Below are 24,774 nucleotides of genomic sequence, written 5' to 3'. Positions count from 1 at the left end.
CTGCCCCTCCTCCCAGCCACCTCCGACTAGTGTCTCATTCACACTCTCTAGTAGCCTCTCCCACATCGGGATCCAGAGTTCCTGCTCTGGAGGCAGAAAGCCATGCTCAAGAATGCTATAGGATGAGTGCCCCTGAGACTTCCCATCTTATCAGCCACGAGGCCCAACTCCAGGATGCTCAGTTGCTGCATTCAGTGCTACCTCCCATCTTGGGAGTGAGAATCCCCACAAGGGGAAGGGGGCTCCACTGGCCTCCCCGCCCCCTGCCCCCACCGCCTTCTTTATGGCTCTTCGAACCAGAAGACGTTCCCTGCCTTCTCAGGCACTGCCAACGCCTCACCTGCCTCTCCTCCCACGCCCCTCCCTGCTGCAGCTCCCTCCCACTCATTCAGGTCTCTGAAACCTGGCTTCGGCCCCCATCCTCCAGGTCTTCAGTGACTTCCTTGGAGGATCCGGGTCGCCGATCATACAGCCACCTTGCTGTTCGTCTTGCATCTGCCACCCACCCCAGCCTGGCCTCCCCACCTCCTCTGATTCTTTTTCCTTTCTGTTACACGAATGGTGGTATTCTTTGTGCTTTTGTGCTGTTTTCTTCGTGTATGCTCCTTCTCCATGGCTATCAGCCACCATGAGACATGGTTACCTCCAGAGGAGAGTGACCAAGAACAGCAGATCACTATCAACTTCTCTCAGTTGAATCCCTCCTCAGGAGGCAGAAGCTGCCTCAGCCTTCATGGACCCTGTCCTGCTCCAAGTCGCACCCTAGAGGTCCCCGTGCAATTCCTTTGATGCATCGAGGGCTCCTGGCATCTCCACATGGTAGCTCAAGGGCTCCTGAAAATATCTACCCTGGGGCTCCCTTCCGTGTGTCACAATCAAACTGGAGGCCAGAGGAGAGGCTTGTCCCCTCCTGCCTTGCCCAAGTCAGGCCCATCCTCAGGCCCACATGGTATTCCTGTACCTGCTCCAGGGGGACACCCCTTCATGTTCCAGGGCCTTCACATATGCTCAGTGTCCCCCAAACCTGGCTAAGACTTCAAGGCAATGTTCTGACCACAAAGAAGGCTTTTCTGATGCCCTGGGGTAAGGCAGGCGGCTGAGTGAGCTGGAAGCTGCCCTTTTGGCCCTCCCTCTCCTCTAGGGAACTTAGCAGTATAGTAATGTATCAGTGATGGGTAATGTGGATCCTCCCTGCTGGGTGTGGGTGCCACAGGGAAGGGCCCGCCTGTCTCCTTTCTTGCCATGTCCTGGGCCTGGCTGGGGTGCCCACCTCAGGGGGTTCCTGGTGAAGGTGAACTGAATGGCTGGGAAGCCTGGAAATAAAGGAACGGAGACCCTTGGGACTTTGTTAGAGCCTGTGACCTCCTCCTCCCCTCACGCCTCCGTCACCCTCTCACTATCCCTTCTTGCATTTAGCCTACCTGTTTCCCTCTCTGCTTTCTTGTCATCTCCACTCTTAACAAAACTAGCTCCGGCAAAGAACTATTCTTTAAATATGCTTCATGAATATGCAATCAAATTTTAGGTTTACTGTATATTCGGAAACCCAGTGTTTACATTTCTCTGTCTCTTAAAGAGGCAAGCTCCTTGGTGGCACTGTTTTGACGTCTGTGTGACCTGGCGCAGTCCTCCCCGTGGCCCCTGCTGGCTGGAGCAGCCCCTGTCTGACAGGCATCCAGGGGGCACAGGCACACTCTGAGACAGCAGCCTCACGCTGTTATTTCAGCAGCAGGAGGCATTCGTCGTTTTAAAAATTATCCCAGAGCTTGGCAGCCTGGTTATGGAGACCGTTGTGAGGTTGAAGGGAAGAATCGGCTGGGACTAACATGGGTGCCCGGTCACCTGAGTGTGGGCATGCGTTGGCCAAGCTGGGCCGGGTTCTGCATGCCAGTGGCCTAAGGACCTAGTCGGGGAGCAGAGGGGGTCTCCCAGGAGAGTGCTGGGGGCTTTATCAGGAAGGGGGCTGCTGAGCAGCAGAGTGTTGGGAACTGGCGGAGAGCAGGCATCACAGGAGACAGGGACGGACATGTTTCAGGGAGGACCCAGCAGGTCTCCCACATGTGAGCTCAGGTGCCCCAGATGAAGGCCGGGCTCCAGGGATGCAGCCTGGCCTCTGAGGGCTCCCCTCACCACCTGGATGCCTATTCATCTGCCTCCTTCCTGCCTGCAGGCAGAGCCAGCCTTTTCCAGGCAACTTCCCCTGGGCTGGATGTACAGGACCTCTAGCTGTCCCCAAGGCTGGCCTGGACTGGCATTCGCTCCCCATCTCTCCACAGGGACCACAGGCAGCTGGATGTGGACTGGGAGGCATTTGGGCACCGGGTCCCAAGGCGCGCAGCACCACAGTTAGGGCTCAGCCCAGTGGGGTCAGTGCACCCCCACACTCCCACCAAGGGCTGCCTGTGTGCTCCAGGAGAGAAGGCCAGAGCTCACCTGGGGCTGTTGGGAGGCCTGTGGGGCCTGTTGGGAGGGGTTTGGGGCCTCCCAAATGGCATTAGTAGTAAAGAACCCGCCTGCAATGGAGGAGATACGGGTTCCATCCCTGGGTCGGGAAGATCCCCTGGAGGAGGGCATGGTAACCACTCCAATATTCTTGCCTGGAGAGCCCCATGGACAGAGAAGCCTGGAGGGCTACAGTCCATGGGGTCTCAGAGTCAGACATGACTGAAACGACTTAGCATGCACACACCAGGAGTTTAGGAGCTTCTGTCGCGCACCTGAGCTGGAAGGCGTCGGAAGCCAGGCTGAAGCAGTCCTTTCCCCACTGTGTGAGCTGAGAGAGGCTTCCCCAGTGCGGGGCCACTAGCCCTGGCCCCCCAGCATGCCTGGCCAAAAGCTCAGCCCTCCGGAGCTGCATGCCCCTGTCTTGGTTTATGCTGGTGGGATGGGTTTCTGTCCTTGCAAATGTGACCTGCGGCTGCGTCTTGCCCTGACGGCCCGATGGCCTAGGCAGCCTCAGTCGCCCCTGCACAGCCCCCACATACCGCTTCCACTGAGCTGGGCACTGGCAGGGCAGCCCACGAACCCAGTTACCTGTTTTGATGATGGAAGTCTGCGGCTGGGCGCTCAGCATTCCCTTGTTGTAGAACTCACTCTTGTGATACATGTTGCTCTCAAACTGCCTCAGGGATTGAGGGGGTTTGAGCAGTTGCCAGTTCTTGTTGTCTGGGAAATGGTCCTCGATGAACAGTGCAGGGTGGGTGAGGAAGTAGAATTCGTTGTAGCTGGAGGGGGGACGGCTGGTCAGAAGCCATGCTGGAGGCACAGGCCCTGGCCATGCAGAGGGGCAGGTGGGGCCCACAGAGGGTCTTTGGGGCCTTCTTGAAGGTAACACATGGGGGGTCCTACCCACAACCCAACGGGAAGAGGCACCATCTCCAACCCTGACGTGGGTGTGGCAGATGCCCCCTCAGCAGCTGCTTCCAGAGATAGGAGACAAAGCAGGATCTGAGGCCCCCTTTTAAGAGACGGCTACCGCCTGGCAGTGCATGTCCAGGCAGAGAATGGGTTCCTCTGCTCTCAAAAACAAAGGGATCTAAAGGGAGCAAAGCCAGGACCCAGGGACAGGTGCCAGCGGCGTGGAGGGAGGGCAGGCAGGGAGACTGGGGAGCCAGCTCCATGCTCTCTGTGACTTGTTGTGGGCAGCTGTGCAGGGGGAGGCCCTAATGTAGTCCCCGGGGCTGGCTAGACGCAGCTCTCTAGAGGTCAGTGATGAGGATCAGGAGAAAGGGGGACTCCTCCGAGATGGGAGAGCCTTCACTCAGCCCAAGGCAGGCAGCACTCAGAGCCGACAGGGCAAAGGAGGGTGTGACTGACACCTCCTCCCAGTATGGGCTGTGTATACCCACGGTGTCTGCCACGCATGCAGGGCTGTCAGGATTTAAACTGCACAAGTGGGGCAGTACTCTCATTTTTCTGGATGAAAAGGCATTTGAGCTGCTGATAAGGCTAAGGCCAGAGCCTTGGAGGACAGACGTGCTCCAGACCTGCCCCCCAGCCACTCTGCCCTGCAGTGCCCACAGGGATGCTGGGCACCCTGACACCCCTTCCCACAAGCCAGACCCCCTCCTTCAGAGGTGGGATATGGCTGCATTTACACTGGGGAGGAGGAGGAGAAGCCCTGGTATCTGGGAGAAGCAGTAGGAGAGAATCCTGGCATCTCAAATAATAACATAGTCAATGGCCAAAGGCCCGACTATGAGTCTCTGGTGGCTCAGAAGGTAAAGAATCTGCCTGCAATGTAGGAGACCCTGGTTCGATCCCTGGGTTGGGAAGATCCCCTGGAGAAGGAAATGGCAACCTACTCCAGTATTCTTGCCTGGAGAATTCTATGGACAGAGGAGCCTGGTGGGCTACAGTCCGTGGGGCAGCAAAAAGTCGGACACGACTGAGCAACTAGGCCTTTTTAAAAGCCTGAGGGGAGCCTCCAGACAAAGGAGGTTCTCAACCCTGCCTTTCTTGGCACTTGCCCTGTGGGCAGACTCTGTGCTTTTAGCCCTTGAGTGGAAAAGGAGCGCTGGGGAGCCAGAGGGGGAACTGAGACAGGGAAGGGTGAGGTGACAGAAAGGTCACCTGTCACCAGCCTGGAGCTAGCTCACCCCGAAGCCAGAGGAAGGGGGTGAGGGTCCGCAGCACACAGAGGCCCCCAGCTCTCCTTCCCCTTCCACCAGCCTTCTCCGCTGCCGCCTCCTTCAGGCTCCTGCCTCCCCTGTCTCCATTGACCAGACCCCCGCAGAGCTGAGGTACTCACAGGAAGGTGAATTTGGACGTGGAGGAATCCACCAGGCCACTGCCCCAGGTGCTGTCCACCAGGTGCCATCTCCCCTCCAGGAACACAGCATTCCAGGCGTGGTCAAACTCCCCAGAGAAGCTCTGCCCCAGCTGGTAGCCAAAGCCCTTGGAGTAGCCAGGCACGGTCACACACTGCACTCCAGCTATCCTGGGGCGGGACACAGGCTCTGAGAGGCGGCTCCTGCTGGGGGTCCCTCCGCCCCTGCAAGTCTGTCTGTCTGTGGCCCTGCCTCAGGCCTGTCTGCTGTCAGTCCCTCCATACCTCTCCTATTCCCTGCCTTCCACACAGTCACACACACACAGCCTGAGGGCTTTTATCTGCAGGGGTGGAGGCTGGAGGCGACATGGGCTGGCTGGCTTGTCCCCCGCCACCTCTGGCGCAGACAGACTGGCTGCAGGCTCCTCCAGCCTGTACACAGCCCTTGGGACTGTCTCTCCCCTGAGTTGACCTGGGGGCTCTGCTGGCAGCTGTAGGAGGACACCGGTGCAACAGCGAGTTCCGCCTGGTGAACATGGAAACCAGGAGCAGGACAATGTGCCAGAAAAACCAGAGTGACTCTAGACACATGGATGGGGAGCTGGGTCTAGGTGACATCTAGGTGTCAGGGAGGGGTGCTGGATATGAGGGTGCAGGAGGAAGCTGAGCCCACCTCCCCTCCACCCAAACCGGTGATACCCAGGATGCTCGCACCAGCCCGTCAGATGGGGCTCAGCATGAGCTGTCTGCCGAATCCGCCCTCCCCTCGCATGAACTGGGGCTGCGCTCCTAGTGTGGCTGGGCCTCTATCAGGGAAGTGCCTGGTGGGGGTCCCTTCAGGAGCAGGTCTGCAGCCTCAGTTGCTCTAAACAAGAGGTCATGGAGCCTCAGGGTAATAGGGTGAAATGGCCATAGGACAGGCATGGGGACAGAAATCGGACATTATCCATATAAAAATGAATGTTTAACAAACAATTAGCATAATATTGGATTAAATATGACTTATCTGCATTTACATATCACTTGTTGAGAGAACGAGTGGGGCAAGATGTGGAGCTTGCAAATCACCCCCCACGGCCTGAACTCCCCTCTTCTGCTCAGCGGCAGGCCTGCCCTGCTGAGGCTCCTTATGGGTTGGGAAGTTTTACAGCCACCCCATGCCCCCCACCTCCCTTCTGCCTGCCACTTCACAAAAGGAGATTCAGGCTCCCCAGGCTGTCAAAGAAATCCCATGAGAACAGACCAGCTGGGCCCGTGGGAAGGATTTCGGAAGCACTTGGGGGTGCGAGCAGAGAGCAAGAGAAAGTAGATCCCATGTCAGGATTCTGCGGGTGAAAGGGAACACTGACTCCAGGAGCAGAAGGGCCCCCCAGAGGCAGGAGGCCCAGCATGGGTGGGTCCAAAAGCCCGGAGCAGGGGCAGGGGGAAGAAGCAGCCACACCCAGACAGCCCCCTCCTCATTTGGCTACAATGGGATGCGGGGCCCAGGGGGTTTGTTTTCAGGAGGTGGGATCTGAATGAGTGCAGTCTCAGAGAAAAAAGGCCTCTAATACTTAGAGGTCTTTTAGACCCTCCCCTTAGAGAGGGGAGAAAGTGAAAGAAAGTGAAAATGCGGTGAAAATGCAGTTGCTCAGTCATGTCTGACCCTTTGAGATCCTATGGACTGTAGCCCGCCAGGCTCCTCTGTCCATGGGATTTTCCAGGCAAGGATACTGGAGTGGGGTGCATTGCAGAGCCACCAGGGAATCCCTGAGAGGGGAGGGGTGCGTGCAAGGCCAGAGGGGTGGGATGAAGATGATGGGATGGGAGGGGCCTTCCATTGGAGGTAGGGCTCCACATACTCAGAGAGTGGATAAGGAGAAGGAATGTGGTGAAAAATATTTAGCGAGATAAGAGATGCTCCTGACACATTCACTGTTAATTGACAACCTTCTACAAAACCCCATCATCAGCACAATCCCTGAGTGTGTGTATGTGTGTGTGTGTGCGCGCGCACAGAGAACCAGAAACAGAGGGGGAGGGCAGAGTGAGAAGACAGCGCAGAAGTCATCCGGTCTCTTAGTGATGGGATTTGGGGTGATTTTAATTTTCTTCTTTAAGCTTCTCTCTATTTTTAAAATTTTCAATGATGATTATGTGTTGCTTTTCGAATTGGAAAAAAAAATCATAAGTGCTACTTGAAAATGACACTTCTAGTGAGTTATTTTCCTTTCTTGGCCAGAACATTGGTGCCCATGAATTTCTAGGACTGGAGGAGGGAGAAATGAGTGGCCGGCATGTGGAGGATGGGGAAGGGGCTGCTTCGCAGGGAGGGGAAGGGAGCTATGGTCCTCAGGAGCACGCTTGTCCTTCACTCAGAGCCACCCGACATCAGGGGAGGCAGGAGAGGCACTGAGTTCCCACGTGGCCTCCAGGAGCTATGATAAAGATGGGCTGGTGTTGATGTGGGTAGAGGGCTGGCTTGAGCTAAGTGTCCTGGGAGAAGCCGTGGCCCTGGGCAGAGGTATCCTCTCACCCAGGGCCAAACTGGAGGTCAGATTTGAGCACCAAGTCAGGGAATAAGCATGAACGCCCCACCCTGTGCCTGGGAAGGGCTCCCTGAGGGCTTGGGGCTGGAGGGGGTGAGACTGGCCTGGGTTGAGCCAGGAGAACCCGTTCATTCCATTGTGACCTTGCCAGGCTCATCATGGGCAAAACGAAAGGTTGGCGTTAAATGATCTCTAGGGGTTGACTCTCCACTGACAGGCTGAGGAGAAGCTGGGAGGGCTGTGGGGAATGCCTGGGGCAGAATAAAGATGAAAAAATCCCCTCAGCGGTAAGCTTCTGCCATGCTTGACTATGATGTGAGGATATTTTATTACCTGGCAGCAGTGTGCAAGATGAGTTGGACAAAGCAGTCGTAATGTAGAGCATTATTGTTAATAATCCATAACTCTCACGCAAAAATGTGGAACTAGTCATTCTAGCTGCTGGTTGCTGGTCAGGTGACCCACAACCACCTCAGGCCTCCAAAGATTGCTGACTGTACACACTCCGTGCAAAACACTCTACAGGGGATCATATCCCCTGTACGATATAATATCCCATGTCATATCATTTAGAAATGCAATAAATACTACAACATAATAAATTATGATGCTCTAAAAATAAAGCTCACTGGCCACCCTCGATGTTCTCATAGTAGGAAGAGAATGAATATGTGAATCATGACAAAAATGCTAGTGATCAGCACAGCTCTTGGGCTTCCCTGGTGGCTCAGATGGTAAAGAACCCACCTGCAATGCAGGAGACCTGGGTTTGATCCCTGGGTTGGCAAGATCCCTTGGAGTAGGGCATAGCAACCCACTCCAGTATTCTTGCCTGGAGAATCCCCATGGACAGAGGAACTTGGCGGGCTCGTAAAGAGCTGGACACAATTGAGAAACTAAGCATAGCTCTTTCAGGAAACCCAAAGGGGGAGGAATTTGCTGGAAAGATCTGAGAGAGCACTGAAGAAAAGGCAGAGGATGAGAAACACTTCCACCTCTTAAGGAACCCCGACCAGCCATCCTAGAGCCCAAAATATCAGCCAAGGAGATGTGTCTAGTAACCTCAGGCTGCAGAGTCTTGGTTTTTACTTTTGACAGTGTGGAAAACCTCAGCGCCAGGGGTAATGCTGCGGAGACGATGGATCCAGACTGTGACTGTCACTTTAAACAGCAGGGTGCTCAGGGCTGGTGCACTGGGATGACCCTGAGGGATGGGATGGGGAGGTGGCGGAGGGGGTTCAGGAAGGGGAACACATGTACACCCATGGCTGATTCATGTTAATGTACGGCAAAAACCATTACAATATTGTAAAGTAATTAGCCTCCAATTAAAAAAAAAAAACAAAAACCAGCGACGATCCGGGCCCCGGCAGCAGGATGGCTGAGCGGCCTGGGGTGGACGGTACACCCCACACATCAGCCCCTGACCACAGTGGGCTTCCTTAGCTCTGACCACTTCTCCCTGGATGTCGGGACCACATGGGAAAGAGGGAGGGTGGAAAGGACGAGAGCTGTGGGAGAGGTAGCGAAGCATGCACTGTTTTCCTCTCTTGAGAAAAACACTGTGATTTCTAATAGTAAAATTAGGAAGCATGGTTTCATTACCTTTAAGTCCAATGGCCAGTTTAACTGGGCAAACACATGAATTAGAATTTTTTTAGGGCCTGCAGTTCCCAAAATGGTCCCCAAGAAGGTCACAGAAAACAAATTTATGGTTCCCAAAGGGGAGGAGGGGGGAAATCAAGTAGGAATTTGGGATTAAAACATACACACTACTATACATAAAATAGATAACCAACAAGGTCCTACCGTATAGCACAGGGAATTATATTCAATATCTTAAAATAATCTATAATGGAAGAGAATGTAAAAATGAATATATACATATATATACATGTATAACTGAATCATTTTGCTGTACACCTGAAACTAACACCACATTGCAAATCAACTAGATTTCAATAAAAACGAAGTGTGTATGTGTGTGTATATATATATATATATATATATATAATTCCAAAACGAGATTGAAAGCAAAAGTTGCTCAGTTGTGTCCGACTCTTTGCGACCCCATGGACTATAGAGTCCATAGAATTCTCCAGGCCAGGCCAGAATACTGGAGTGGGTAGCCTTTCCCTTCTCCAGGGGATCGTCCCAACCCAGAGATTGAATCTGGGTCTCCTGCATTGCAGGCAGATTCTTTACCAACTGAGCCACCAGGGAAACCCAGTTTGTGGTTTCTACACTGCAGCATGACATGCATAACCATGACTTATGTTTCACAGTTTATGCAGCTGATTTGTTATAAAGTTGGCAGTGTTTATATTTCTGCTATATGGTCCTCTTCTCCTTTCCTTATGCCACTCCCCCGCTTACAGTGAGGTCAGTAACTGTAATCATGGTAATAATTCTCACTCCACAGGCCTGTTAGAGCTTTTGGAGGTTGACTTCAGGATCTCCTCTGTGACAAGTGAGGAGTCAGCAGTTCAGAGAGGGAAGCTGACTTGCCTGGGGACACACAGAGGGCTTGGGGGCATCAGTGCCAGGACTCGTGGGGCCCAATGCCCAGTTCAGGAGGATCTGCATCGCACCAGCCTTTTTGTACAGCAAGATTTGTTTCAATCCATAAACTTCCAGGTGGTATACAGAGTAAAATTAAAGATTGGTTTGCCATAGTGATGCAATTCGTCTTCATGAGCACTGTCCTTTGGTGTATCTAAAAGGGTGGTGGGGTTTAGATGTTCCTTTCAGAGGCCATATAGGATGGAGATAATTTAAGGTTATCCTGTATATCCAGCCTTCGGGGCCTCTGGAACCAAGCAATGTTCTGGGATTGTCTGGGACATGATGCGGAGCAGCAGCACACCGCTGTGACAGCTGGAAGATGCATGGGAAACAGACTGACATCTGATTGGTGACAGCCAGTCTCCTCCGCATCAAAGCCTGAAACTGGTAATAAGCTCTTGGCTTTCTCAAAAGTCCCTGGAAAATCTGCTAGCTGGTGGTGTTAGAGCCGTGGTAACAGGGGAAGAAATTGAACTGGAGGCTGACTTGCTGGCAGAACTCTGGGGAATTAAGCATGACCCTTGCAAAGAAATGAAGTGGAATTCGTGAAGGCTGTTGGGGAACTGAGGCAAAAGCAGAGACATGAATGCTGGACGAGAGAAAGTCAGAAAGAAGTTGGACCAGCAGTTACAAGCAACAGTACTAACAAAAAAGGCACACTGGTTACTTGAGAAAGACGATGAGGAAATGAATGATGTTGCAAAAATATCTGAATTCCCCACCAAATTACTTTATTAAATCAGTCTTTAATGAGGCCATTGCAAGGAGGCAGACTGGACTGGTAGAAGTAATGCCAGCTATGTGGACACAACTCTTGCTGAGAGGCCACTCTGACAACCAAGCAGGGATAAATCAGCAAGTGTGGATTGCACGTCCTTGGTTATTAAGGGATCTGCTAATGAATTTACCAAACCCTCAGCAGTTATTTTAAAGAGAAGAGGGCTTAGGAAAGACGCATGGCTGAGGTTACTGATCTTTAAAGCCAAAGTTAAAGGAATTCAGAGAACTGTGAGCTATTGTTAAATATCCCAGGCTATGTGGAGAGTATTTCACAGGGTAACTGCCAGGTGGGAACATAACTTTAAATGATGCAAAACGTTGGTCTTTTAATGATCAGCTTCAGGCCAGAAAATGGCCCTTGTTAAGCCTCTGGACTAGGCCAAAGAGTTGACAGTTCCACTCAAGGCCAATGTCAATTTTCTGAGCCTATGTGAGTCTATGTGGTCTGTAGAAAAGTTCTACAGAGCAAAGACACTCCAATACTGAGAGGACAGGGAGGGTTAAAAATAATAGCCCCCAAGTTCTCCTTTACTCCTGCCAGTAGTCAGTGGAGTCCCCAGTGTACAGATGAGAAAACCGAGGCTCCCAGAAGCTTCAGTTCAGTTTAGTTCAGTTCAGTCGCTCAGTCGTGTCTGACTCTTTGTGACCCCATGAACCTCAGCATGCCAGGCCTCCCTGTCCATCACCAACTCCCGGAGTTCACTCAAACTCACGTCCATCGAGTCGGTGATGCCATCCAGCCATCTCATCCTCTGTTGTCCCCCTCTCCTCCTGCCCCCGATCCCTCCCAGCACCCAGAAGCTTAGTGCCTTCCAAAGGGAGCAAAACGAATGAGTGGGACGTTAAGGACTGGAGATCAAGGACTGGTAAACTAACTGAGGCCCAGAAGAGTCTTTCTGGCTGTGAATCTGGCACTCCTTCCATACCATGCTAAGAAGACTTCTACTGGATAAGAAATATATACTCTGTGACTTAAAACCCCAAGTGTTTTCAAATTTGCAAATTAAGATGAAAATAATTACACTCTGAAAGATGCTAGGTTCCAATAGAGCTGAGCGTAGATGGAGGGTTATTCCCTTATTTAAAAAAAGAAGGTCCAACTCATACAAGTCCTGTCATTTCCTGTCACTGAGGGCCTACTGTGTGTAGGATTCTGAGATGGATGTTCAAAGGGAAAGAAGAAGGTGGGGGGAGACACGAAGACATGTAAAACCAAAAGAAGAAATGAGCATAGGCAAAGCCTATATGAGAGAACAAAGTCCAGAAAGCAATAGGACAAAATGTTAAGTGTTCTCTAACTGGTAGGATTCAGGGTAGCTTAATTTTCTTCTGTTTTCTTCTATGCACTTTATAAATCACCTATAGTTAAGTTTTATTTTTAATTTAGAAAAGTGATTAAATAAAAGCCTAAGCAAGATCTGAGCTGGTGTATAGGTTTGTTGATGGCATCTGGGGAGGGAGAGGTGGAGCCTAAAGAACATTGAGAGGCAAGGCGAGCAGATGGAGCAGGATTAGCCGGAAGTGAGGGCAGTGGCAGAGGGGGCAGAGCTGGAAGGGAGGAGAGGCTGCAGTTTGGAGGACATTATGGGGATAGTGTGAGCTTTTAGTCTTGTTCAGAACCTAGGGCCCGGGAGCCAGGGCAGGGGGCTGGTGAGGACCCGGGTTCCTAGAAGCCCTGAATGTATGTGGGGTGCCTGGGTCTGGGGTAGCGTGGGAATGTAGGGGGGGTGGGTTGCAGAGGGCTTGGCATCCTCTGCCTGCTGACCCTCGGGTCCCCTCGGGGGCTGTGGTCTCAGGGGTGGGCTTGGAGGTAGGGGACGGAAGAGCAGAGAGAGAACAGAAGGGATGGAACAGCGTGTCTGTGATGGGTGGTGGTGATGAGGGTGGGAGCCTGGAGGGCTGGGGGTCAGGCCCGGAGTGGGTGGCGGGTCCCCCTGGGAGCAGGACATCGTATGGCCGTGGTACAACACTGTCACACCACTACCTGCCCGTGGACACTTTAGTTATCGTCTCTACTCTTGGTTTGATGAATTGCCCCCTGCAGTTCTGGTCGGCTGAGGCTTGGGAGCCTGAGGAGACTCATTCCCAGAGGCCAGCACAGGCAGTGGGTGCAGTCTGTCTACCCCCTGGGGAGGGGCTTTGCAGTGGCCCCCAAGGCTGGCTGATTGTTACTGGAGGAACACGGCAGAACTTAGACAGTGGGCACAGGAAACTGTAGGGTCAGCAGGGTTCCCCCAGCCTGGAGTCCGTCTCCAGGTCACACAGAACCAGCGGTGAGGTCTCCAAACAGCAATGCCTTCCCTACCAGCCACTCGCCTGCTCTCACCACCTCTGCGTCGCCCCCCGCTCCTCCCCCACCCCGCCCCAGGCATCCTGGTGCTCGGTCCCAGAGAATCGGAAACAGAGCCCAGAGGAGCTGCTGCCCAGTGATTCAGCTTTTCCAACGGACACATTTTTTTCAGGTGGGGGGACTTTGTTCCCCCAAGAGTCCCCTGCGCCAGCCCCGAGGACAGCCTTTCATAGTCCTCCTGGCGCCTGCAGCCATGGTCCTGGCATTCCCACATCTGCCATTCTTCTAACCTTCAGCTGCACAGAGATGGGAGAAGGTGGAAAAAGGGCCTTTTATAACCAAATTATCTCCGTGCATTCATCTGCCATTATGTTAATGTATCGCGAAGCCCGGCAGATGGTACAAAGTCAATTATGCTGGTGTTAAAAAGGGAGAAATTGACCTTTTCAAGACTCACTTGGATTCAGAGTAGAGTTTGCAAACTCCCATTTCAGGTCCAGTGCGTGGGTGAAGGCACAGGGCAGTTGGCAGGGGGAGGCGCTGGGTCAGGGTGGTCAGCCTGGGAGCACTTTGTACCTGCACATTCTCTCAAAGAGCCCAGCGTAGCCGTCACAGTTGGTCTTCTGGGTCTGCAGGATGACAGTGGGTTTGAAGGCCTGGCGGTCCTTCTCCTGGGCAGCCTCGATGTCGTATTCTGGAGAGCAGAGAAGGAGGCTGTGAGGAACCAGGTCCTTGGAGATGAGCAGGCTGGTGCAGAGGAGAGAGGGGTCCACCCCTCTGCCCCTGCCCTCTGCTCTGCTTCCAGCATCATGTGGGCTGGCCTCCCTTGGGCCCAGGAGAGGCTGCTGTGGACTGAAGGGAACAGGGCCCCAGGCTGGGTGATATCTGGGAAATGTACCCTTGGGTGGTGGGAGGAAGTGCAAGGCATTGGCAGAAGGGGCCACCTGGCTCTTTAGGTCTCTGAGCAGGGGCTGGGAGGGGAGGGACCAACACTTGGGCAGTTGGGGGCTCTGCACGCAGCTCTGTAAGCAGAGCCAGTGAGGCTGCTCCCCCACCCCTGCTGCAGCCCCAAGGCCAAGGCCTCACGCTATGCACATGGAGCTGAGTTACTGTTAACGCTCGTCCCAAAAAGAGAAGACAGGCCACTTTACTTGGCTAACGAGAGAGCCTAAGACCTGTGTGAGGCCTTGAGGCAGAAATCATTGTGGCCTTTGAGGCAACAAAGGGTGTGTGTGTGCCCACGTGTGCCCACGGGATGTGTGTGTGTGACGGTGTGTGTGAGGGTGTGTGTGTGAGGGTGTGTGTATGTGTGTGAGGATGTGTGTGTGTGCGTGAGTGAGGGTATGTGTGTGTGTGAGGGTATGTTTATGTGTGTGAGGGTGTGTGTGGGTATGTGTGAGGGTGTGTGAGGGTGTGTGTGAGGGTGTGTGTAAGGGTATGTGTGAGGGTGTGTGAGGGTATGTGTGAGGGTGTGTGTGTGTGTGTGAGGGTGTGTGTGAGGGTGTGTGTGGGTATGTGTGAGGGTGTGTGGGTATGTGTGAGGGTATGTGTGAGGGTGTGTGTGGGTATGTGTGAGGGTGTGTGTGTGTGTGTGAGAGTATGTGTGAGGGTGTGTGTGGATATGTGTGAGGGTGTGTGTGTGTGTGTAAGGGTGTGTGTGTGTGAGGGTGTGTGTATGTGAGGGTGTGTGTGTGTGAGGGTGTGTGTGTGAGGGTGTGTGTGTGTGTGTGAGGGTGTGTTTGTGTGTGTGTGTGTGTGTGTGTGAGAGTGGGGGCCGCACACAAAGTCATATCAGATGTTCTGATTCCCATCCTGCTCCCTTATTAGGCCCAGGCTGAACTGCTGAGGTTGACGTGGCAGAAGGTGGCCCTTCAGGTCCTGTGGCCAGATGGCCTACCTGTGTCAGGTGAGTTCATCCTCTAAGCTGCGTCCCTAACTGCCGCTCTGGGAGGACAAAAGGAAAGCCCAGTGACAGCAGGTAGGGGATCTTCGCTGGTCACTATGTCGCAGGGAAGTCTCTAGAAGTCCATCCTGCCACTTGGCTTCTCCATGGTCTGTAGGAGGCAGCAGGCCAGCTTCCCCTTAGCAACCTCCTGGGGCTTTGCCTGAGCTGGTCAGACAGCTGAGGGGGTCCTGTGCAGAGCTGGGGGCAGCTGCGTGGCCCCTGGCTCTCAGAACTTGGAGACCAGGCTGAGAGTGGCAGCGAGGTCACTGGTGTGGCAGTAAGGAACAAGCAGAGGGGTGCCCACCCTTCCTGGCATGGATGCTTTGAGAAACCTCTGGTGCTGCAGTAACTTTTCAAACAACTTTGACTCATCCCCAGCCACCTCCTTCCTGGAGATGACCTACTGCTCTGGGTTCTCATCTCTGTGGAGCAGGTCGACCAGGAAGGCAGGACTGAGGGAAGGCTGTAGCTGGGTGATGGGACTCAGCTCTGGCTGTGGGCAAAGGGCCAGGTGGGATCTCTACCCCTGGCCCTTCACAGAGCACACAGACTCGGGGGCGTAAACACGGACAGCTGGTGCGTATGAGTTAACCTTCCTTAGTCTGGTTAATGAACCCTGGGAGCCCTTCTCCTCCACCTTCCATCTTATTGCACACACACTGGTGATGGAATTAAGCCCAGAGATGCTCCTCTGGGAACGGTGTCCCAGAGCCAGCAGCTCCACAGGCGGGCCTACCTATGTGGTGGCAGATCCAGATCCAGATGGCACGGACAATCTCCAGGTCACTGTGGGCCTCCTGGAGCAGGTCGCTCACCAGCTCCTCAAGGCCACTCTTGACTGTCACCTGGGGAGTGGGAGGGGTGTGCTACATCAGGGCCTGAACATTGGGTATCCATAGGCAAAAGAATGAAGTTGGACCCCTTACGTCATACTGTATAAAAAATTAACTCAAAAATAATCAGTGACCTAAATATAAGAACTTAAACCATAAAATTCCTAGAAGAAAACACAGGGGTAAATCACCATGACTTTGGGTTTGGCAATGGATTCTTAGATATGATGCTAAAAGCATGGGATACAAAAGAAAAAATGGATTAATTGAGCTTCATAAAAATAAAAACTTCTGTGCATCAAAGGACAATATTAAGACAGTGAAAAGATAACTTACAGATGGAAGAAAATATTTGCAAATAATGTATCTGATAAAGGTTTAATATCCAGAATACACAAAGAACTCCTGTATTTCAACAACAAAAGCAAATCCAATTTTAAAATGGGCCAAGGACATGAATACACAGTTCTCCAAAAATTTAGATGGCCAATAAAAATATAAAAAGATGTTTATCATTAGACGCTTTAACCTCTGAGCCACCAGGGAAGCCTATCATTAGTCAGTAGAGAAGTGCAAATCAAACCTACAGTGAGATACAACCTCACACCCACTAGGATGACTGTAGTTTAAAAAAAGGTAGGCAATCACACACACACACACACAAAGGCGAAAATGTGAAGAAATTAGAATCCCTGTACATTGCTGGTGGGAATGTAAAGCGATGCAGCTGCTGTGGGAAAGTTTGGTAGTTCCTCAAAAATTTCAACGTGGAATTACCATGCAACTCAGCAATTCCACTCCTAGGTATACACACCCAAAAAACAAAGACAGATCCTCAGATACTTGTTCACCAATCCTCGTAGGGGCAATATTCACAATAGCCAGAAGGTAGAAACAATGTAAGTGGCCAGAGATGAATGGATAGCCAAGTATGGTATATCCATGCAATGAAATATTACTCATCCATGGGAGTTGGTGATGGACAAGGGAGGCCTGGCGTGCTGCGGTTCATGGGGTCACAAAGAGTCGGACACGACTGAGTGACTGAACTGAACTGAACTGATGAAAAGGAATGAAGTTCTCCTACATGTTGCAACTTGGATGAATCTTGGAAACATGATGCTAAGTGAAACAAGTCAGACACAAAAAGACACAGTGTATGATTCCACTTACATGAAATACTAGATAAATTCATGGAGATAGTAAATTGGTTATCCATTCATCTCTGATGGCCATTTACATTGTTTCTACCTTTTGGCTATTGTGAATATTGCCCCTAGGAGGATTGGTGAACAAGTATCTGAGGATCTGTCTTTGTGTTTTGGGCCTATGTACCTAGGAGCAGAATTAGAGGTTGCCAGGGGCCTTCTGTCCCCCATCCACACGCTGTGGAAAGGCACTCAGGACCACCCACCCAAGGGACTCAGGATGCACTCACGAGGGTCGGGCAGAGGCTTTGCCACCCTGGGTTAGGACACTCCAAGCTGTCTTGAGGGGTGGGGGGCACACAGGCAGAGGGGCCAGCTCTCCTACCTGTGAGGCATAGGTGTCCAGCTTCTCAAACTGCCGCAGGTCCAGGGCCATGGACTTCAGGCTGGAGCGATCCCAGGGGTAGGCTGGAAACAGGAAGGCTGGTCAGTGGCTGTGACTGGCCAACAGGACTGCCTGGCGCAGGCCTCCCTGTCTTTGTGAGGAGCCGTGACTGCCTGACCTTCAGCATGACTCCTAGACTGAAACACTGCTCTCAAGAGCTAGATCTCCTAGAACGCTTCCTCTTTGGGAACTGTCGCAACTCCTCTAGTCCTCTGGGAGATTCACAGGGACCCTAAGGAGACCTGGAAAGTCAGCAGTAAAGAGACTGCACCTCAGTGAACTCAGCAGCCCCAGGCAGACTGCGATAGAATCCCTTCTCCTATCAGGTAGGTTTCTGCAGATTCTCTGCTAGCTTTTCCAGAAACAGTGCTCTGTGGGAAGCATCCAGGCAATGCTGCTGGCCCCTGATGCCCTGGCTTTGGTGCCCCGGGTGGCTGTGCTGCAGGGCACTCTGGGTGTTGGAGGAGGGCATGGTGGTACTTGGCCACTTGGGCCTCCATGCGGTGAGGTGCGTCTGGCACCCAGACAGGCTTCTTCCCTTGCCCGTGATCAGCTGGAGACTGACTGCATGCACCATGAGAAAGTTAAGAGTTCTGGCAACAGGTGCCTAAGGTAAGGTGGGGGGCCCCAAGGGAGGCTGAGTCTCAGAATCCCTCACCCATGTCCTGCCTTTCTCAGAGGGAGTCCAGACCCAGGGCAGACTCAGATAGCTACTGCAGAGCTAACTGATCAATGGTCAGAGCAACCCAAGGACGGACAGGCAGCAAACCCCTGCCCCAGCCCAGAAAAGAGCCTGGGTTTTGGCTGGGTCTTTCTTATTCAAGGCCCAGGCTGACCAAAGTCAGGCAACCTGGGTGGGAGGTCAGGGAGGGAGTGGGAAGAGGATGGAGCCAAAGGGGCACTGATCCCCCAACTCCAGGGGGTCAACTCTCATTCTGCCATGTCATGATGGAGGGGGCGGTGAGTGAGGGGTGCTTTGGGGGCCACAGGACATGACAGCAAGCCTGGGAGGAGCAGAGCGATGGGGAAAGTGCCTGGAGGGACTGCACATGGCCTGGAATGGCTGGCCGACATCTCCCTCACTGGGAGTTGCTGAATCCAGTAGCCTGGTCTCAAGCATGTATCTGTGGGGTACCTGGGGGAGTGAACGAGATAGTGGATCACGTGGTAAGGTTAGAGGTGCTCTGCTCCCTGGAAGGGTGCAAAGAGGGGGTCCTTTGCAGGCAAGCACAGAACAGGGATATAAAACCTCTGTGCCCAGTGCGGAGCTGTTCCTGCATGTAACCCACACATCCTTTGAGGACAGCCCCCTCTATTTTTAATTTAAGCAGAAGAATAATTTATTAAATGTTTTTAAGTAGGTACACAAGCTACAGGAGGAGCACAGCAGCAAGCACGGAGGCTGCGCAGTCAGAACCGGGGCTGTAAGTCAGAGTGGAAAGGAGTTGGAGACAGTGTTTTGGAGGCAGAGCTGCTGTTCTCACTGAGATGGATGCAGTGGCTTCCTTGGTGGGGACAAGGTGTCACCACCAGCTCTCGCCTAAGCTGCTCTGCAACACTCCCTGGGCTGGCACTGCATGTGAGGCACTGCCAGCTGGTTAGGGAGCTGGCCATTGTCCAGCCACAGAGGAGATCCCAGGCTCCAGTCAAGTTCAGCATCAGGAGCAGGCCACACGGATTGTTCTGCGTGTCCCCACTGATGCGGGCCCCTTCCTGTTAGGACCGAAGCCTTTTACTTCCTTCTCAAGCTCAGATTGGCTTTGGCCACCTCTCTCTGCTCCCTCAGTCCCTGCTAACCCGCTGCAGTAGTCCTCACATGGGGCAGGGTGGGGAGCCTCTGACACACCAGGATCTGAGGCTATTCCTGTCCTAAGAGAAGGCAGGGTGTGTGGTGGGTGGGCAGGCAGTGCAAACTCCACTTGAGGCTGCGGCCTTGCTCAGCAACCCAGCGTCTTCTTTCTTCATTTTCTGCTCCTCTACAAGGACCAAGACCTTCCCTGGCTCCCCTCCCCCGATTGCCTCCAGCCTTCTGTCTTGCACAGTTTTACCCAGAGGCTCCCTGGAAACCCAGTGCCATCATGGCTCACCTGTCTCATGCCAGAGCTGGGATTTCTCCCCTCTGATCACTCAGATCACCTCAGAGCCTATCCTGGGTGGTCCACCATGGGGCCCTCACCCAGTTGGGCCCTCAGAAGGGATGGGGATGCAGCAGTAGGCCCTGCTGAGCTCCCCCCATCTCAGTGTCCTCTCCCCCCATGGACTGTGGCTCCTGCACCTCTGACAAGGGCCATCACGGTGACCTAAGTGGATATGAAATGGACTTACACGTTTAACAAGCTTCAGCTCTGCAAATGAGGTCTCCCCTGCCCCCATTTCGAAGAAGGATGGCATTTCTAAAATGGGACTGAAAACCCTATTATTAGTTTTACCCTTTCTTGGTTCCATTTTACAATATCTGAACATTAAAAATACCCATAATGATTTATGCCTCATTAAATTTACTTTTTGAGCAGATTATGTAAGATTTGAATATGATTTTGCATAAATACATTTAAAATACCAGTGGCATTAACTAAATTATTCTCATTTTAAAGCAAAACATTAGGAAGAAGTAACAAAATGTACTAAGCCTTAGATGCCATCTGGTCTACTGAGGGGGAAACTGAGGCACAGGGAAGGTGTTGTTGCTATTGCTCAGTTGTGTCTGACTCTTTGTGACCCCATGGACTGAAGCACTCTGTCCTCTGTCCTCCACTATCTCCCAGAGCTTGCTCAAATTCAAATGTCCATTGAGTCGGTGATGCCATCCAACTATCTCATCTTTGGTCACTCCCTGCCCTCAATCTTTCCTTGCATCAGAGTCTTTTCCAGTATTGGAGCTTCAGCTTTAGTATCAGTCCTTCCAATAAATAGTCAGGGTTGATTTCCTTTAGGAATGACTGGTTTGATCTCTTCATTGTCCAAGGGACTCTCAAGAGTCTTCTCCAACATCACAGTTTGAAAGCATCAGTTCTTTGGTGCTCAGCCTTCTTTATGGGAAGGTGAGTGAGGAACAAAATTAGGATTTGAGCCCAGGCTGTCCATCACCCTTTCAGGATTTCTTCCCCTGTCTCACTCTGTTGATTCACATGCCTCCTACCTTACAGACACTTGCTTTAAAACTTAATTCAATTCTGAACTCTGTTCTAATGTTTCCCATAATGGGCTGCCTTGTTATTGGTGGGGTTTGTGCTTTAGCTTTGGGATCACATCTGGTGTGTGAGCTTTTCACTTCTCCACCTGTGTCCATAGCAGATATTGCCAGTCAATCATGATAGTCTTGTCCTCTGAGCCCCAACATGGCCCCAGATACCCAGCTCTAAGGAGCTGGACTGCTCCAGGGAGCCATTTCCAACTGACTGCAGATTGGCTCATGAGGCTAACCCAATCTCAGAAAACAATCCCAAGAAGGCTTTGCAACTTACCATGGGTATCTTTCCCTCCAGGCTGCCGGGGTCTTGTGTTTCCATTTTTATCAACTTGTAAACCTACAATATCCCAAAGGTCAGGAGTAGAGACACTTCAGAAGAAATAGAAAGGCAAGCACAGATGATTCTGTGTGGTGGTTCTGACCCCTCATCTTCACTCTCCCTCTCACAGTATTCCTGCTCTCATTCCCACCCACCACCAAACTACTGCTAGGATTGCCCTGGGCTTTCTGGTGAGATATGGAGGACTCAGAGCCAATGGGGGATGACAAGAAAGAGGAGTTCAGTCTGTGAGCAGAGAAAGAATGTTCTAGGACATCGAGGCTTAGGATTACTCAGCAGGCCTGGAGTCCCTGTTCCTGCCTCCACACTGGATGCTCCTGCTGTCTTGGACCACAGCTGGAGATCCTGAGGGTGTCAGTCAATTCACACTGCCAGATGATCTCAGGAGAACTGACCATGAGCAGACATGAGAGGGGAAAGAGGGGAAATATTCCTCAGGAAGGTTCAAGGGCAATCAAATCTATAAATGCAAGACTATTAAGGCATTGTGTGTGTGTGTGTGTGTGTGTGAGAGTGTGTTAGTCGCTTAGTCATGTCCGACTCTTTGCGACCCCACAGACTGTAGCCCACCAGGCTCCTCTGTCCATGGAATTCTCCAGGCAAGAATACTGGAGTAGGTAGTGATACATTCCCTCCTCCAGGGGATCTTCATGACCCAGGGATTGAACCCGGGTCCCCTGCATTATAGGCAGATTGTTTACCATCTGAGCCACCAGGGAAGCCCAGTAAGGCAGAATGCTCACTAATTGTCATTAGACTCCATAAACAACAGGAGATAATTTCTTGCTGATTTGAAACCAGGTCAGGAAGATGTGGGTCCTGGATGGAACCAGGAGGAGCTGGGGATAGGGCTGCCAAGGGAAGTTATTCTTTGCTCTTGAAGGTCATTGTTGGCTGTAAATAAAAAAAAATAGAAGGTTGCAAATGTACGTAGGTCATTCTGAGAAACAGTGGGCCTTGTCTTTCTTCCGTTCATATTTTGTTTCCATCTACATTCTTCGGTAGAGTGATAGGGGTTCAAAATAGTAGCCAGATTTTTTGTGTGCTTAACTATTGCCTGGCTTGTGCTTTATTGACTGTCTCACGTAACCTCACAGCAATCCTTTGAGGGACCTTGAATCATTTTCCTCCTTTTGTACATAAGGAAGCTGAGTACAAAAGAGAGGTTAGGCTACTTACCTGAGGTCCCACAGCTGAGATCTGACCCAGCTAGCTGACTCCCAGGGCCTGCCCTCCCGATCTCCTGGCTGCTGAGGTCTGTAGGACCAGGCAGCCGTAGGGGACCTGCCCTGCGGCTCCCCACCCCGCAAGTGGACGTGCAGTGCACGTCAGCCTGGGCTGTTCTGCAGCTTCTGTTCCTTGGCTGGAGTTTCCCCAGGCCCCTGTGTAGCCCCAAGATGGACAGATACAGGGTAAGGACCATGAAGGGGGCAGTGGAGATGTCGCAGGCCTGGGTCTGGGCCCGTGCGCAGAGCACGGAAGGCAGCCAAGCACAGTGGCTAAGGGCATGGGCTTCATTTGGACCTGGGTTCTGATCTGCTTCCTAATCAGGAGACAGGCAGTTATCTCACATTTCTGAGCCTTTGCTGATCTAAAAAGTAGGGCTAATACTGGTGAATAACAAAGACTTAAAAACCTATTGAGTGTACAGTGCTTATGGACAGTGCATACCACTTTTTAAGCAGTCAATACACGGCGTCTAAGAACAACAAAATTCTTGTGATGAAATTCGCGTTTAGCTAAATGCCTTGTGTGACCCAAGAACAGGGGTTATTGAGTGTGGAGAAGAGAGTGTCCCAGGGTGAAGCTGCCATGGCTCTGCTGGTTCCCTGTGTGTAGGCTCAGGTCACTCCTCCTTCCCCCAGAAGGTTCCCCGGGTTGGGCTCTGGCCCTTCCAGCTGCCCCAGCCCTCCATGCCACCCCTCCAAACACGAGCAGCCCTGTACGCACGTACGTTTAGCTAAGGAAAACTTCTTGAAGAGTTGGGGCATGGCATCCCGAGGGTGGACCTCCACAGTCAGCTGTGTTCCTGCAAAGGAATAGATAATATTCTCAGCCAGACGCTGCCAGAAAAGGGAGCAATGTCTCATGACGGATGTTTGAATAACAGCACACAATTGGTTGTAGACCTTTCTTTTCAATATGCAGATAATTTTTGTTTACAAAACCCCAAAGCAAGAAATAAGCAGACAGTTTCCAGATCTGGGCAGGATGGAGTAAACAACTTCCACCGTGTCTTTCGCACTCAGTGCACTGGAAAGAATGAATAGACCGACTGTTTGAGGACGCTTCAAAGCAAATGCTAGAAGGCAAACTGGGGAAGAAGATTAGAATTTAAAGCATCATCAAATTGGCAGAGTTGACCATTCCCTTCCCCTATGGCATTACCTAGACTGGACTCAAAGGCAGACCCAAATGCATAAGGGCACGGTGGATGCAGAGAAAAAGTGCTCCAAGAGAAGCTCTTTCTTTTGGCTTGTGGAGTGAGAAAGGAGAACTCGAAGAGTCAAAGTGGAGGAAACCCTCTCTTGTTTTTTCCCTTTTTTCTTTCATCTCCTGACTCAGCCCCCAGGGAAATTCTGCTGGCATCAGTACAGCAGTGAGTTTGGTGGCCCAACAGACACCTAAGTCTTTGTAAGGGAGGTGGTTACCAGTGAAGCTGTGATTCCCAATAGTGTAGGGGAAAATACTCATTGATTTCTTTCCCTCTCTCTGTTCTCTACTGGTTGTTTCCAGATGCAGACACAGAGATGCACCCAGAAGAGTAGGAAAGCTAAAGTCCCAAGATTTAGGGCTGGAGGACTGGCAAGTGGGTTGTAAAGAGGAGGGAATCAAGAGAGCAATTCCATAAAGTTATGGATGAACTCCTGAGGTCACCTCTACATGAATGGATCTCATTCACATTGTGCACGTGCTCATCCTAAACATGATATCACAGTCTTTGAGAACTAAACTACGGTATAAAACAATGGCTTGATTGGCTGCTGTGAGGTGCATGTGCGGTGCAGACCTGGCAAAGGCTAAAACCCTGTTACTCAGTATAGAGGGATCCTGGAAAACATCAACTTAAAAAGAAAAAGAAAATAAATAGATGCTAACCTGACGGTGACACAGATTTTGGAATTATCAGCCAGAGATTTTAAAACAGCCATGATGACCATGCTCTAAAAAGTAAGGTAAATAGTCTTGAAATAAATGAAAAGGCACAAAGTACTAGCAAAACTTGGAAGATAAAAAGAAGAAACAAATAAGAATTTTAGAACTGAAAAATACAATTATTTAAAAAAGACCTGCATAGACTCAATAGCAAAGTAGAGATGACCAGAAAAAGAGTCAGTGAACTTGAACAGAGAGCAATAGAATTACTCAACAAGAACAACAGAGGGAAACAGTGAACAGAACCTGTGGGATGGTACCTGAAGATTTGACACTCCTGTTACTGAGATCCCAGAAATAGAGAAGAAACAGTGTGATGCAGAAAAATATTCGAAGAAATAATGACAGAATAATCCACACAACCAAGAGCTGGTTCATTGAAAAAATCAGTAAAATTGATAAACCTCTAACTAGAGTGGCCAAATAAAGAGAGACAAGACACAAATCAGGATCAAGACGTCAATACAGGAATTAAATGAGGGCTATCACTCTAGATCCCATGTATACTAAAAGAATAATGAGGAATAGTAAAATAACTCTATACAGGTAATTTCTGCCACTGAAATGGACCATTTCCTTGAAAGCTATAAACTATCAAAACTCACTGAAGGAGTAATAACCTGAAATTTCCCATATGTATTTTTAAAACTAAGCTTGTAGTTCAAAATTTTTCAAAAACAAACAAAAAGCAAACCCAAACCAGGTCCAGAAGGTTTCACTGGCAAATTCTAACAAAACTGTCATAGTAGTTTAATTTTCAATTTTGCACAAGATCCTTCAGAAAAT

General features: G+C 51.2%; 1 protein-coding gene across 1 annotated transcript in view; it reads right to left on the bottom strand.

The window, feature by feature from the left end:
* The window catches only part of KY (kyphoscoliosis peptidase), a 46,477-nt gene that overhangs the window by 5,199 nt on the left and 16,504 nt on the right, over nt 1-24,774 (bottom strand). The window contains exons 4-10 of the mRNA XM_024996334.2: nt 22,787-22,861; nt 20,767-20,829; nt 17,243-17,325; nt 15,613-15,721; nt 13,508-13,625; nt 4,751-4,939; nt 3,034-3,224 (exon numbers count right to left, since the gene is read on the bottom strand). Of these exons, the coding sequence (XP_024852102.2) occupies nt 3,034-3,224; nt 4,751-4,939; nt 13,508-13,625; nt 15,613-15,721; nt 17,243-17,325; nt 20,767-20,829; nt 22,787-22,861 (828 nt within the window). The remainder of the gene's footprint in view (nt 1-3,033; nt 3,225-4,750; nt 4,940-13,507; nt 13,626-15,612; nt 15,722-17,242; nt 17,326-20,766; nt 20,830-22,786; nt 22,862-24,774) is intronic.

This window comes from Bos taurus, chromosome 1 (genome assembly GCF_002263795.3).
Source record: "Bos taurus isolate L1 Dominette 01449 registration number 42190680 breed Hereford chromosome 1, ARS-UCD2.0, whole genome shotgun sequence".
NCBI classification, from domain to species: domain Eukaryota; kingdom Metazoa; phylum Chordata; class Mammalia; order Artiodactyla; family Bovidae; genus Bos; species Bos taurus.
This window is presented reverse-complemented; position numbering and strand designations above follow the sequence as displayed.